Source organism: Leuresthes tenuis, unplaced genomic scaffold (assembly GCF_036924035.1).
Source record: "Leuresthes tenuis unplaced genomic scaffold, fLeuTen1.0.hap1 SCAF_7, whole genome shotgun sequence".
NCBI lineage: Eukaryota > Metazoa > Chordata > Actinopteri > Atheriniformes > Atherinopsidae > Leuresthes > Leuresthes tenuis.
Genome location: NW_027325361.1, coordinates 6,429,666 through 6,443,523, shown reverse-complemented (window position 1 = coordinate 6,443,523; position 13,858 = coordinate 6,429,666). Strand labels below are relative to the sequence as shown.

At 40.0% G+C, this 13,858-nt stretch overlaps 2 protein-coding genes across 2 annotated transcripts; one reads left to right on the top strand and one right to left on the bottom strand.

Moving 5' to 3' along the window:
* Positions 1-175: 175 nt before the first annotated feature.
* Positions 176-3,203, top strand: LOC140311603 (transmembrane protein 69-like). Its single transcript, XM_072389009.1, has 3 exons — positions 176-307; positions 738-782; positions 882-3,203. Exons 2-3 carry the CDS (start codon positions 738-740, stop codon positions 1,650-1,652), a joined length of 816 nt encoding a protein of 271 aa, XP_072245110.1. The 5' UTR covers positions 176-307; the 3' UTR covers positions 1,653-3,203.
* Positions 3,204-3,397: 194 nt separating this feature from the next.
* Positions 3,398-13,606, bottom strand: slc25a24 (solute carrier family 25 member 24). The gene is made up of 10 exons (XM_072389008.1): positions 13,115-13,606; positions 11,244-11,370; positions 11,034-11,121; positions 8,926-9,037; positions 6,709-6,867; positions 6,220-6,372; positions 6,001-6,108; positions 4,983-5,150; positions 4,669-4,819; positions 3,398-3,821 (listed from the first exon to the last, which is right to left on the bottom strand). Exons 1-10 carry the CDS (start codon positions 13,292-13,294, stop codon positions 3,640-3,642), a joined length of 1,428 nt encoding a protein of 475 aa, XP_072245109.1. The 5' UTR covers positions 13,295-13,606; the 3' UTR covers positions 3,398-3,639.
* Between the last annotated feature and the right edge of the window lie 252 nt (positions 13,607-13,858).

Sequence of the window (13,858 nt, the reverse complement as noted above, 5' to 3'; positions counted from 1 at the left end):
AGGGTTTAAATCTAAGTTTCTTTCTTATAAATTGAACGATTATAATAGTTGGAGAGTGAGAACTGGTTGGAGTCGATGATCCTTAGTCTCTGACAAGAAAGAAAGAAAATACGTTCTTTTTTTAAAGCTGTGTGGGACCTAATACGTCTCGTTTTGGGTCGTGGAACTGAAGTTTTGTACTCTGACGAACACGGAAGAAATAAATCGCGCACCAATGTGTTACCAGCTGAATAGTAGGTCAATGCTGGCTGACTGACCCTGGTTTGGAGTAACAGCTTAAAGTATGAAGATTTCTAACTAAAGCAAGGTAATGTCTGAATGTGAGGAATGTGGTTTTGTATCATGCAAACGGTCGAGTTTCAGCAGTCTGACGTAAGCAGTGAATTGTGACGTTTCAGTAGCGCCTCCGCTTATGTTCAGTCTCTGATGTTTAAAACAACTATTATAATTAAAGGAATGATTTTTATAGCTGCTTACAGTCCCGTTTGGACCTGACGTATTTTTTGTTTTTTAAATTTTTTTTCAAACGTTGATTTCATATGTTTGTATTACCATTTTTATTACCTGTATGTAATACTGATCAATAGAAGTTACAATTAATGAAAATTGCATTTAATTTAATCTCTTGTAGAATAAAAAAAAAAAAAAGTATTTTCTTTCTTTCACACTGAAAATTGGCCTTTTGGGGGGTTCTGTGTGTTTTTGCTCCTCTTTAAATGACCTCCATTTTCCTTCAGATGCTGTCTGTTGTATTCAGAGGAAGCACCTTTGCAACCCAGAAGGTAACACACACGGGATCTCAAAGCCCCAAATACTTGTTTGCTTATATTTTGATTGTTTATCATTTTGAAACTACATTTTAATCTGGATTTTCTTAATAGGTTTTGCAATGGGCAGGTCCTCTTCAAAGAAGTTGGACATCAGCCCTGACTGATGGTGGAGCTTCCCTCAGCTGCACCTCTTTCATCAGGCCCCCATTCTCAGAAAGATACACTGAACAAGTTCAACCTCCTGCTGTCTGTGGCTGCAGGTGCACTGAACTCTTCCAGAGGGCCCAGACTCATCATGCTCTGTTTGTGGCGAAGAACCGATATTTCCACCATTCTGCTGTGAGGTCGAAGAAGCGAGCACAGCCTGAACCTCCTCCCAGAGAACTAGACCTGCTGCGCTATGACATGAGGGACTTGTTGAAAGGTCCCAAACCAGCCCTGTACCTGGGGTTCGCGGGGCTGATCCCCTTTGTCTCCCCTACTCTGCTCATGGCTGTGACTGAGACCTACTACCCGCAGCTGGCTTATGCACAGTTAGCCTACGCCGCTTCTATCATTTCTTTCTTGGGTGGAGCTCGGTGGGGATTTGCACTTCCTGAGAGCAGCCCAGCCAAACCCGACTGGATAAATCTGACCAACAGTGTGGTTCCCTCCCTGTTAGCCTGGGTGACCATGCTGATGAGCGACAGCATTGTTCCTGCTACCACTATGGTTATCATGGGACTGGGGATCTCCCTGCATTATGATCTGTCTCTGCTTCCAACTTACCCAAGCTGGTTTAAAGCCCTGCGTGCCATCATGACCATTGTGGCATTTTTTTCTCTGCTTGGTACCGTCATAATGAATGGTTTATATCCAGAAAAGTACATTTTTGGAGATTGACATGTGTCTCCTTCTATAAGTTCCTCCATTTTTATGTGGGTGATTCAACTTGAAGTTGTCTTTGATCCTGTCATCAGTGGGTGATTTTCGATCAGAGTTGTGCTTCATATGTCATCCCACAAACTGACTTCTGTAAATGCAAAATATAAACATTTATTTCACGTGCAGCAAATTTTTCAGAAACTGGTGGAATTCCATTATGTTCTTCTTTTTTGCTGTGAGGTACATCCAGAGTACGCTTCCGGTTATTTAGCTGAAATTTTGTTTTCCACTTCAAAGCAATTTATTAAAGACTATATGGGGGAGTTGTTAACAGGAATATGTAGGCTTTTATATTAGAGAGGGGGAAAAAAAGTTTCCAGTGATGTTAAAAACAATCACTGGAAGTTGCCCCTAGTCAAGGATGTAATTATTTAGTGATATGACTGTATTAGATTGGATTGGGGCCTGGGACAAAGTGGAATGGATTCTCCTCCGATTATAGAACAGGTTGAACAACAATAATGGCAACCTGAAGGAAAACAACAAATTGGACAAAAACTAACAGCTTGTTAATAAAATAAAAATTACTAGATTTTATTTTATGTTATGATCACAAGAATTCTTTGAATTGGTCTATTTTATGAAGATTTGCAAAGATAATTAAGTTTACAGAAAAGCAGAAGAGAATACACACTTAAACTATAACAAATGTAATTTTCCTAGACAACTAGCAGTTTGACCAAACTACAGAATTCGAGTTGTTAAATGGGATTTATGCTTCTGTAAGGCAGTGATTTGGTTCTTTGCTCAACTAATTCTCAGATCCATTGTAACAGAGTCCTTTCCACGATTGGGATCAGACAGCTAAAGTCGAGAGTGACCTTATCACTGGGGAAAAAGGATATTATGTAACATCTAAACTAGAGTAATCCGTTCTTAGATCCTCAAGGGTTAACCACACACCATCATCTGACACACAAAGGTCATAGAGTCTACTCGGTTTAGAATATATTGGCGTTGACTGAGCATCAGGAGTTATATTGTGCCACTGAAAGATAAATATCAATTATCTTAATTCAAAATAAATACATTTAAAAAAAAAAAAAAAAAAAAACGTGCTCACAATTTCCTTTTATTTTTATTTAAATGTCTTTTTTATTCATGTAAACACCAGCATCTATTAAACAAATGTTGGAAAGAAAGGCAAGAAAAAGGGGAGGGTGCAGAAGTCAACAGACATCTGAGAGAAAAAAAAACAAGGCACATTTCTTCTCCTTTCAACAGCCCAACTGAAGAGGCGCAACAATGTCAACAAGTTTTATGGAATAAGCTGGTGAAATATATTCCACGTTTCAGCTAATGTGTAAACACAGTATTGCACTTTTAAGTTTCCTCAGATTTGCTCTTCTTGATCTTGCATAATGTCCAGGGTGCTTGCATAAAGCTGTGAAACTGTGACTTCTCAACTTTTGGTCTGATTACTTACACAGGTGATGGCTTGGACTTCACATCAGGATCAAAACTGGTACAATAAGGTGCTTTTTGGATAAAAATCAAGAACATGTGACACATTCTGTTACAAAATATAATTCTGATATGAAACAATGGTATTTCTACTCAAACCAAATAAAAAGTATCCTCTTAAAGTGTTTCATAAATTTAAAGCCACTTGGCCCAAAGTGTAACAGTACACTTTAAGCTCGTGGGTGCATTGTAAACACAGCCTGGAAAAAAGCATTTGGAAACCCTGTAGAGATGTCCTGGTCACCCCTGCGTCAGCGCTGCAGGGTTTTCAAGTCATATTGTATCTTATAGAGGCCCTGTAGGTTATCCAGGTCCTGCTGTCACTTTAAACACTCTACAGTGACTCCATGTGCATTTGTTTGAGGCCAGACTTTGGTGACTTCCAGGAAAAGAACTTCTTTAAATGCTGGATGAAATAATAAAAAAAGTGTGAAATAAAAAGATTGCTGCACTTCTTCATGGAGACATACAGCTCTGCTGCCTACTTCTGGATACCCAGGCCTGATCGCATGTACTCGTACACAACATAGCTGATGCTGACAGCCGGTATGACTTTCATGAAATTGGGCAGGATACCACGATAAAGTCCAAAGAAGCCTTCCTTTTCCAGGATCTTCTTCACCATCTGGTTCATCGGCATCTGCTCCGAGCCCTCGATAGAAGCTGAGAAGACAGAGTTCATGTCAGATGGTCAATAAAAGTACTTCTCTAGAAGTAAAATAGAAATCAAACTTTGTTTTTTATGGGGTCGGACACGAAACACAGTTTGTGTTTGTTTACATTCTAACTTCAAGAGTTTCAGTGGAAAGAATCTCTTCTTCACTTCATCGCGGACGCTTACTCAGGTGAAACTGACTTGAGAGACAAAAGGCTACATATCAGTTTTCCATGTAAAAATGTTAAGGAGAGTCTTCACATAAAACTCATAGCTCATAGTAGTTAAGTTCAGAGTAAAGTAAACATACTCCCAAGAATTTAACTGCAGAAAGAGCACTTGTCCATATGGGTGTTTTCTTTAAGCTATATCACGAGTGAAACAAGCAGTCAACACAGTGATGGAGCATTTCCACCTTAAAACCAAAGTGTACCAATGACAGTTTCTAAATCATGGAAGCAACCTGTCAATTTCATCTGTTTGAAAGAAAAAAAACTTTTAATATCATAAAACTGCAGGATGTAGCCTACAATCAAGAGTAAGTTTTATCTAAAGTCAAAATTTACTAACACATAATCAGCTGTGGGTGTGAACATGATCCAGTAGAAGGCTCAATATCAGTGTGCAAATGTTCCATTTTGGCTCATTGGGAGAGTCTCAGCTGCGGTTTTGTTTCGTGTGCATTTGTGTTTCTGCATACTTACACTGAAGAGGTTTTTTTTAATGTAGGTGTGTACAGTTCATTTTTATTTCATAAAGCACTGAAATCCATCTACCTGACCATATAACGAACAGCAAAATGCTGCGAATTTAAGCAAAATTAATCATTTCAATTAGAGATTTTGTTCCTCTTACCTTGTGCCTGCATTCGGGTGCGGATCAGAGCCAGAGGGTAGCTGGACAGCTGGCCACAAGTGCTGGAGATAGTACCACAGCCCAGTAGCACCAGAATACCTGGGTTTGCAGAGTCTTTGGCATATTTGGACAGCCAGAAGTTCTTCAAGCTCTGATGATACAGGTGTGTGCAAAAAGAGTGCTACTGTAGAAGCATGGTATTGACTAAATCAATGCATATTTAGAAATGAAGATGGTGCTGAACATGAAAGTCTGGCATCTTGTCTAAATCTTCAACTATTCAGATTCATCAAACATGGTTCATCATCACTTACTTCATACACTGCCAGATCTATTCCAGCATAGGGGATGATGCCCAGAATATTGGGAATGTAGCCTTTGTAGAACGCCTTCACACCCTCCTTCTTCAGGATTTGCTTGGCACAGTCAAACATTCCTGAGTACTGTCCAGTTTTCCTCAGCGTCAGTCGGGTTTTCATCACCTGCAGAGATAAAAGTGATCAGCAAAGCTTTTATTTCTCCAACAAATAAGGCTAATGCTCATTTTAGATTTATAGAACTACATTCATGTCAATTTGGATATTTCTAACTTCCCCATACTCACACACAACTTTTCTGCTTTGTTCTGAATACTTTATTTTACGTACAACTGCACCTGATCTGTATGTAATGGAAATGAAGATGTACAAAAAAAAGGTTTCTAACAACTAATGACTCAAAGGTTGGTTTTGAGTGGTTAGAGATTTTATGGACTTTTTTATTTATTTATTTATTTTTCATTTTTTTTGTAATGGGGTGTTTGGAGTGATGCAGGGGCTGTCAAAGTCTGCAGTGATGAAAAGAAGGCCAAGTCAAAAGGTGAAGTTACTATCTCTGGTCATGACCTTTAGATAGTGATCAAAAGCATAAGATCAAGGATGCCCGGAGTGGAAATGAGCTTCCTCCAAAGGCTGCTTGGGCTCACCTTCAGAAACAGTCATTTAGCTCAGAGAAGAGCTGCTCCGCCTCTGCATCAAAAGGAGTCAGTGGAGGTGGTTCAGGAATCTGTCTCAGATGCATCCATCACACTTTACGGGTGAGGTATTTAGGGCACATATCTGGGAGGAAACCCCAGAGCAGACCCACAACGTGTCTCTAAGCTGGCTTAGGACTGTTGGTGGTGGTGCAGAAGAGGAAGGTCTGAGCATCCCTGCTTTGACTGTTGTCCCCACAACCCATACCAAGTTAGCAGAAGAAAAAGGATGGACTATTTTACAGGATCTACACACTGTGGGTGTTTTTGAAGTATTACACCCAAGTGTTTTTACATTGTTAAAGCGTGTCTCCGCTCACCTCCATGGGGTAGATGGCGGTTTGTGCTGTGGCTCCAGCCAGCGATCCTGCCATGAACCTCTCATGGGTTTGGATCTTCCCCGGTTCACTGGACAGCAGCTTCTTATACTGATGAGAGAGTGACACAGATTCATGAAAACTAGGCGTGTATTCAGAATCACCAAACACAAAATCTGAGCTGCAGACTGGAATCTATTCATAGGGGTGAAATGTGCTTACCTGTTCATAAGCCATGAATTTAATGGCTGTTTCGGGGGCAATCTTCAACACATTAACACCATTTCCTCTCCATAGAGATGTCACTCCTCCTTCTTTTAACATTTGCTTAAAACCACCCACCAGGCTGATGTTGTTGCTCTTAGAAGCGTGAACCTGCAAATCAAAAAAGATGCACCATGTGTCACAGCTCTTACAAGGACACCTACTTGTATGCACCATTAGAAAGCTGAAGTGACGCAAATCTGTTTTTCCAGAGTGGGCTCATATAAAAGTGTTCATATAAAAGTCAAGACCACTGCAAATGTGATAGTGAAGTCTCAAATCTGAGCCGTTTTTACTGAATTTAACAGTATTTGCCAACACAAATATCATCACTGCCATACCAATCTGATCCTGTGACCATTTAAAACATTATCATAAATATTATTAATAAGGCCAGGCAGCAGCACCTAAAAGTAAAGACAAACTGAATTATAAATGTTGGCCTACCTGCATGAAGACCTTCATCCTGTCCAGCGGGGCAGTTCCTGTTCGGGACACTGCACCTGCCATGGCGCCTGCCATCAGCTGCTTCCACCACAAGCCGGTCGTCTTCTCCTCCTCTGTGAACTCATCTGGGATGGCGAGGCTGTCGCCAATATCCAGAACCTAGAAGCGATACAGTGCAGTCATATCACTAAAATAAAGACATATTCTTCAAATCAACAATCGTAAAAGAAAATGCAGACTCAAGTTCATCCAAAACATAACGGGTTTGTTCTAATATGGCTGCTTAACAAAAATTGGCGTTTTCATACAAGCATTATCTCACATCAAACAACTGTTAACAACTGGACTGCTTTTATTAGATTAACTTTTATTTAACAAGGCTTCACAAATAAAGATAATCACAGCTTCACCTTGTACTTAGCGCCTGTCAGGACAGTACACACAGCATCTCCTTATCCAAAACCTTACATAACAACAGGTCAATGCTGAGCCATCAATTACATCACAGCACAGTGCAGATAATGCAGTTTAAAAAAATAAATAAATAAAAAATACTCAAATATTGATGCTCTCCTTGATTTTATCTGTTCAGTCTAAAGAACATGTGGATAAATATTAGCCAATGCCAACTTTAAACATAAAGAACATTTTAAAACAGCAACCAATGAGCAACACATCCTCAGACCCAAGTCACACAAGATAAAGCATGAATAAAAGCTTTTAATTTGGGGTGTCAACATGTTTTTTTTAGCATTTCAGTTTTTAGTACACCGGTTTTCTTTGTAGACAAGCTAGTGATGACATAATGAACACAATACGTTTCAGCTTATAGGAAACCAGACCATTGCTTACTGTTGCTGAGCCCAATCTCAGTTGAAAAAAAACCCAAAACAATTAGACCAATATTCTTTTCACACTTAATAGAAACAGATATTTCAACAACGATAACTTACAATTTGTTTTTTTGACAAACTGATGATCTACTGATCAGGATACTCCCAGGGCTATATTATGCTTATATGGTACCCAAATTACCTAAAACATGTCTTTCTATCGGTTTATTCTGTCAGCCAGTCCTTTAACCACTCCTATACAAGGACCTACCATGTCCACTTCCACCTCATAGATTCCCCCATCCTCTTCAAAGTCAATGAAAAACCAGTTTGCTTGTTGAAGTTGCTGCTGCTGCTGAGGCTGCAGCAGAGCCATGGCCATCCCAAGCCTTTGATCAAGCCGGAGTGCAATGCAATCCCAGTGTGGTTTAATCTCCCTCCCAAACTCCACTTTAGACTAACGAGGATCCTACACACCAATTCTAATAAAGAGTCTAAACAAACACTGAGCGTCTGCAGATCCAAATGCTGTATCCTGAGTGGCCAGCAACCCAAGGTTTGAATACAGGCGATGATGGGAAGCTCTAGTTGCCATAGATGTCACTAACAACTGCCTCAGCCTTACTGATGCCTCATCTCAGCGCCCACTCTCTTGCTCTCAACTGGTCTAGACTCACTTCCTTTCTCCTCCTCCTAACCAAATCCCATTGATGGTCTAATCTACACGCAGGTCAGACTAAATTTAGCTCATCTCAGCTTAGTTTAGAAACCACAAGTTAATATAACCTCCGAGGCTGAGCCAGTAAACAGAGGCAGCATACGTCAGAGATTAGCCATTAACTGGAAATGTCTTTGTTTCTGTAGTTAATAGTCATCAAATTTCTAGAACTGGAAAAGTTGTACACTGTTATATCTAGAGAAACACCATGAATTAGTCATTTCCAGCTTCTTTTCCAGTGTCGACTGTATTTTTATTTAGTAATGACAGCTGCCTCAGTATCCTCCTCTCTTCTTGCTGCCTCCATCTCTTCTCTCCTCTTTCTCAAAGGAGACAATCAGCTGCCAAAGCTCTCGAACAAATCCAGCATCAGCTAACGACTGTCATCATGACATTCTCCCTGCCATGATTGGACAGTGACGCATTCATGTTTCATCCTCAACACATCTCATTTGGACTGTAGCAATGCTACTGTAGATTGTAAGTGATTGCAAGATTACTTTGATAGAAACAGCCCCTCTTTGCCCTTATACAGAGAACCTATCAATCATTCATGGTAGCCTTACTTAACCAAAAGAAGGGTTTTAAATGTTAAAAATCGTTTATAGCCAGTGTTCACTCTCACACACACTAGAGGACAGGTACAGTGACACGCCCTCCCCTTACCGTGGTGTGTTTCCAGTAGCGGATAATTTCCTGCAGGTTGCCGGCTGGGTTAAACAGGAAATGCTCCCTCCATTCATTCCAGTCCACAGTCATTGTGCCATCCACGTCAATGCTGTGGAACAGGAAAACAAATTCCAATAAAGTAACTTGGAAGACTTAATAGCTAATTTGGGTGTACAATAAGTTGCTATGAGTTTATTTATTTTGTAGCTGTCACACCAGAAAATAGTACTTTATAAGGTTAGAATGGCTGTTAAATTAAAGTACTTTGGTATATTGGTAAGAGGAGAGATTTCCAGGAAATTCTTTGGACACTGAGTCAGCTTAGATCAGAGATAAGATACAGCACTTCCAAAAGATATGTACCTCTCACATTTTGACAACTTTTGGTACAATTTGGATTATCTGTAAACTTATTTTTTTTGTAGCACTTCTATTTTCTGGCATAGAAATGTCACATACATGTGCACTGAATAGGCTGAAGTAATGTAATAAGAAAGTTGATATATCAGTCTGTATATACTAGTAACAGTGTGGTGTTTAAATGCAGATTTTGCAGCTATGACGAGCATCGATGTGACGCATCCCACTGACCCATTCAGACAACAGAGGGACTTTTGCAGGGTTTTTTTAAAATGTTATCAGAATCTCAAACAAAAGAGCATCTAACCAAAGGTCGAAGAAATGAGTCACTCCTCAATTTGGTTTATTACATTACAGGAGACTGGGATAGATTGCCACCTTTCGTGTGGGAGACCTGGGTTCAAATCCCCTGCATGAAAGGTTCCATCTCCTGTAGGGGTCCTTAGGCAAGACACCCTTACCTACCTGCCTACCTGTAAGTCGCTTCGGATAAAAGCGTCTGCTAAATGCATAAACATGATGTGATTGTTGGGACAATCATAAGAGGAGAAGGAAGAAAGTAACAACAACAAGTTTAAACAACATTCAAAAAGATAAAAGGGAGAGTTTATATAGCATTCATCTATCAAACTTCACATTATATCATCAAGTCCTAAACAGAGGAATCCGTACGAGTGGATGAGGACCAGTGACCCACTTTGTAAAGGCAAGACTGATTTGCAAAAAAGATGCAGCGCACATGAAGCAAAAAGTAGGTCAGAAGTCATAAAGACAATAGTTCAAAAAAGCCTCCCATTAAATTTTAGCAGAGGATGATTTTAATCCATTCTTATCTTGATGTTAATCTAACATAGAAAAAGATCTGATAAATTTGTCTACTTAACATCTAATTAATTAACCAAACCTCTAAAAGGCCTTTTCTATATTCAGTCTGTATCCTCATTAGCTCATTTGGTTTCTTTCCGATGTCAAACTTAATATTTTCATCCTCGTATTTTGATTTTGCCAACAAATAAACTGTAGACTAAAATAGACAGCAGCTCACGGCAAAACAAACTATTTAAAGGTTTAAGCATCTTCCAAAAGAGCTCTTAAAAGTGAAGTAGGACTGGGACACAGGTTCTGTGACTCAACAAGTTGTCAAAACATTTAAGTGTTATCTGTCTTAAAATATCTGTCTTATATCCTTTAACATCAGCACTTCATCCAACAGAACTGTGTGCTTTCAGTCACGGATGCAGTCCCTATTCTTATTTTTCTATTTCACAACTTTAACAAATGCATGAAAAACCCTCTACTCTTAATAAGGCAGTTAAACTCATTTGTGTAAAATTTGCATAAGAAACCAACACGGTTTGGTCAACAGTTTGTGTGCAGCCCTCCTCACCCTCAGATGATGCAGTTCTTTCATGCGAGGCTTCTGTCTCCATCTCAACAGCTCCTTATCATGTGCGCCCTCAAAAAAAAACTACTTATCAGTCCCTCACACTGGTCCCCACCTTTAACTTCTGGTGCTTAATCCTCTTTCCTGCCCACAGCAATGCCTCCACACAAACACTATTTTATAATTACGAATAACAATTATTGATTCTTTATGCTGCAAAAGCCATGTCCTTTTAGGATTAAAAGTATTATTCAATTCCATTAAGGCAGCTTTGTGTCACTTTTAGTTTGAGTTATTTTTGCTTGAAACCCAGAAAAGGACGTGACTGTATTAAAAAAAAAATTAAGTCTGGCTGAAATACCTTTTAAGGATTTTCTTCGCATCCTCCTTGCTGATCTCCAGTCCCAGATCAGCGAGTGACTGCTTTATCTCCATGAAGTCTACTCGACCTGTTGATTTTAAAAAAAACAAAGCGGCCCCAACTTGAATAAGCATGTTAACACAGATAATGAGACTCACAGCATCGGTTTTACTTTTTGGGTAAATTTGAAATCGTAATGCGGTACTGTACCATCGTTGTTTTTATCCAAGCTCTTGAAGGTTAGCCGCAACTTCTTTTCTTGCTCTTTCAGGTACTTGGTGAACTCACTAAAGTCGAGTCTGTCGTCTTGGTCTTTGTCTCCTGAGGAAATGATTTTCTGAAGAAGACCAGACAGAATATTAGCAGTCCATTTTCGTCTTGTGTGCTGCAGAGTGTCTGACCTCCTCACTGGGTGAAGGGAGAGGTTTGGGCTCTATTGTCTCATCCCCACCAGCAGTTGCTTCACTTTACCAGTTGGTGGCAGAAAACTGCAAATATGTTTCTTCACAACACTCTTTCTTTGTGCCCTCTTGTATTTGGATTAATTATGTGTCACGTTCCATTTCCATACAGACTCTAAACGTTCTGCTTTGCTTTTCATTTTTTTTTTGTTTGTTTTCTATTCTTTTGTCAAGTGTTATGCAAATACGGATGATCTTCATTTTGTAAAGATTCTCTGTGGCCAAGAGAGAATTTAATCTGTTGTCAAATTAAAATAAAACTGTGACGGGTAGTCAATACAGGTTCATCAAAATCTTAAGAGGAGAATTATAAGGCTGTCTCAAAAGCAGCCACAGTACACATGTATTACCCATTATTATATCACTGCATGCAAAGGGAAAGCTCCAGTTTTACAGAACCTGGCAAGGCACAGACATGGCCTCTCCCTTCCTTAGTTATCAGCCTCACTGATGAGTGTGAGGAATGCAGCATTATTAGATCAGCAAAGGTGGAACCCACCTCCCCAGTCACAATAAGAGCTCCCCAGTCACAATAAGAGCTCACCAGCTTGAACTGTGCAACAGTTTCAGAAATTCTTGAGAATCCTTTCACCCCCCCACGTACCAGTCTTAGCCTGCTGCTGTTACTGCAGAGAAATACGGGCTGTTTGTTGTCTACATTGTTAAGATGTTTGCTTCCCAAGATTTTTAGGACACATTAAAAAAAAAATCAAACAGAAATGAAGGTTCTGACTCATGATGGGTTCTACACAGAGTTATTGTAAGGCTTGTAAGACTGTTCGGTCTACATCTACTCATTTTTGTTTCTTCTTTTTTGGCAGTTTATTTTTTTACCTTAATTTAAGAAAGAAAAAAAGGCAATGGGAGTTACTGCCTTGCTCCAGGGCACATTCAGAGAAGCTTCAGGGCTGCTTCTAAATAAACACAGAAGTGAATCCGTCAGCTGGTGTTCGAAAGCTCAACTCTACAAACCAGTCTTCAGGGAGCACTGAGACATGGTCATTTAATCATCTGTTGTCCAGTGACCCCTGGGCAAACTTCATCAACACAAACCTCCAGCAGAAAATTATTTCTGTTTGTTTCTGCTTCAAGATTTCAGAAAGCATTACAATCCAAGATTCTTATGGTCTGTTTGAAATGTGGTTCAACTGAGAATCTGTGTCTTCAGAGTTTGGATTATAACCAACAAATAAATGCCATAACTTCTATAAACACCATTAGATCTGACACAAATAATTAATGACAGTTCAGGGAATCATCAGGAGAAAAAAATATCTACTGGTTCCAGTTGCTTAAATATGGCTACTTTTGTCTATTCATATTAATGCATGAAGTTTCATATGAAGTTATTTTGGATAAAGTACTTTGGACTGTTTTGTGTCACCTTTCTCTTATCTTACGGAGTCCGAATTCATAATAGACCATACTTGAGTGAATGTGCTGCCTTACCTCCACTGAGGCCTATACTTTTAAGCTATTTCGGGGTTCATGCTGAGAAACTGCAACTTCTTCCTGCTCTAAAAACATCAGCACTATATCAAAGAATATTTGTGACTGTCTGTTTCGAAATGCGAGTTATTTGTATGTTCTGTTCAGTGTTTACTGTATGTGTTGCTCTACCTGAGCAGCCCCCTTTCCGGCTTTGATGCCCATAGCAGCCAGGCCTGCCCTCAGCTCGGACACATCCACTTTTCCATCCTTGTTGGTGTCCAGCTTGGCGAAAAGCTCCTCGTATGGTTTCGACGCATCTCCTGCGCACCGACATTCCGTAAAAAACAGCTTCCTCACGATCGGATACATTGTTAAACTGAAAAAAAGGCGGAGAGGCCTGTAGACACACAAATTGGCTAATTACGCTGCTGAAGAAGCAAACCGCCTCCCGTGGTTGGCACTTCTGGTTTCAAAGTGGCAATCCCGTGTGACTGCAAAATTATTTCAGCAGTGCAGCTAAAAGAAAAAGTCCAAGCAGATCCTTATGGGTCGGTGGAGTGTGAAATCCAGCCAGTAAACGGTGACAGGGTTGACAGAAAGTTGCGGGGAATCGTGTGCGGATGAGGTAGGCTGGCAGGACGGAGCAGAAGGGAGGAGAGACTCGGTTCAGTCCGCCGGAGAGGACCTCCTTCTTTTACTGCGCACACATTACAGAGACACACCCTTCTATGCAACACTCACAACTGCTCTGTGAGCAACAGTGTTGCTGCTCGTTTATCTTGGCTCATACCCTCATAAACTTCACAGGTGAGGTGAAGAAATACCTGCTTCACCTCCTCAAATAATCCCCTTTGTTATGCGTTAAGTTCTTTGTGCTGATTCAAACTTATTTGTGGTTCCCAGATGTGGAAGTATACCACCAAAGGAGCGGAT

Bases quoted from the DNA above. Each gene is read 5' to 3' on its own strand.
- slc25a24 (XM_072389008.1), bottom strand. From the start codon at position 13,294: ATGTATCCGATCGTGAGGAAGCTGTTTTTTACGGAATGTCGGTGCGCA. The intron at 11,371-13,114 runs GTAGAGCAACAC...GGTCTTCTTCAG, and splicing joins CCGGAAAGGGGGCTGCTCAG to AAAATCATTTCCTCAGGAGA. The intron at 6,868-8,925 runs GTAAGGGGAGGG...TATCGCTTCTAG, and splicing joins GCTACTGGAAACACACCACG to GTTCTGGATATTGGCGACAG.
- LOC140311603 (XM_072389009.1), top strand. From the start codon at position 738: ATGCTGTCTGTTGTATTCAGAGGAAGCACCTTTGCAACCCAGAAG. The intron at 783-881 runs GTAACACACACG...TTTTCTTAATAG, and splicing joins GCACCTTTGCAACCCAGAAG to GTTTTGCAATGGGCAGGTCC.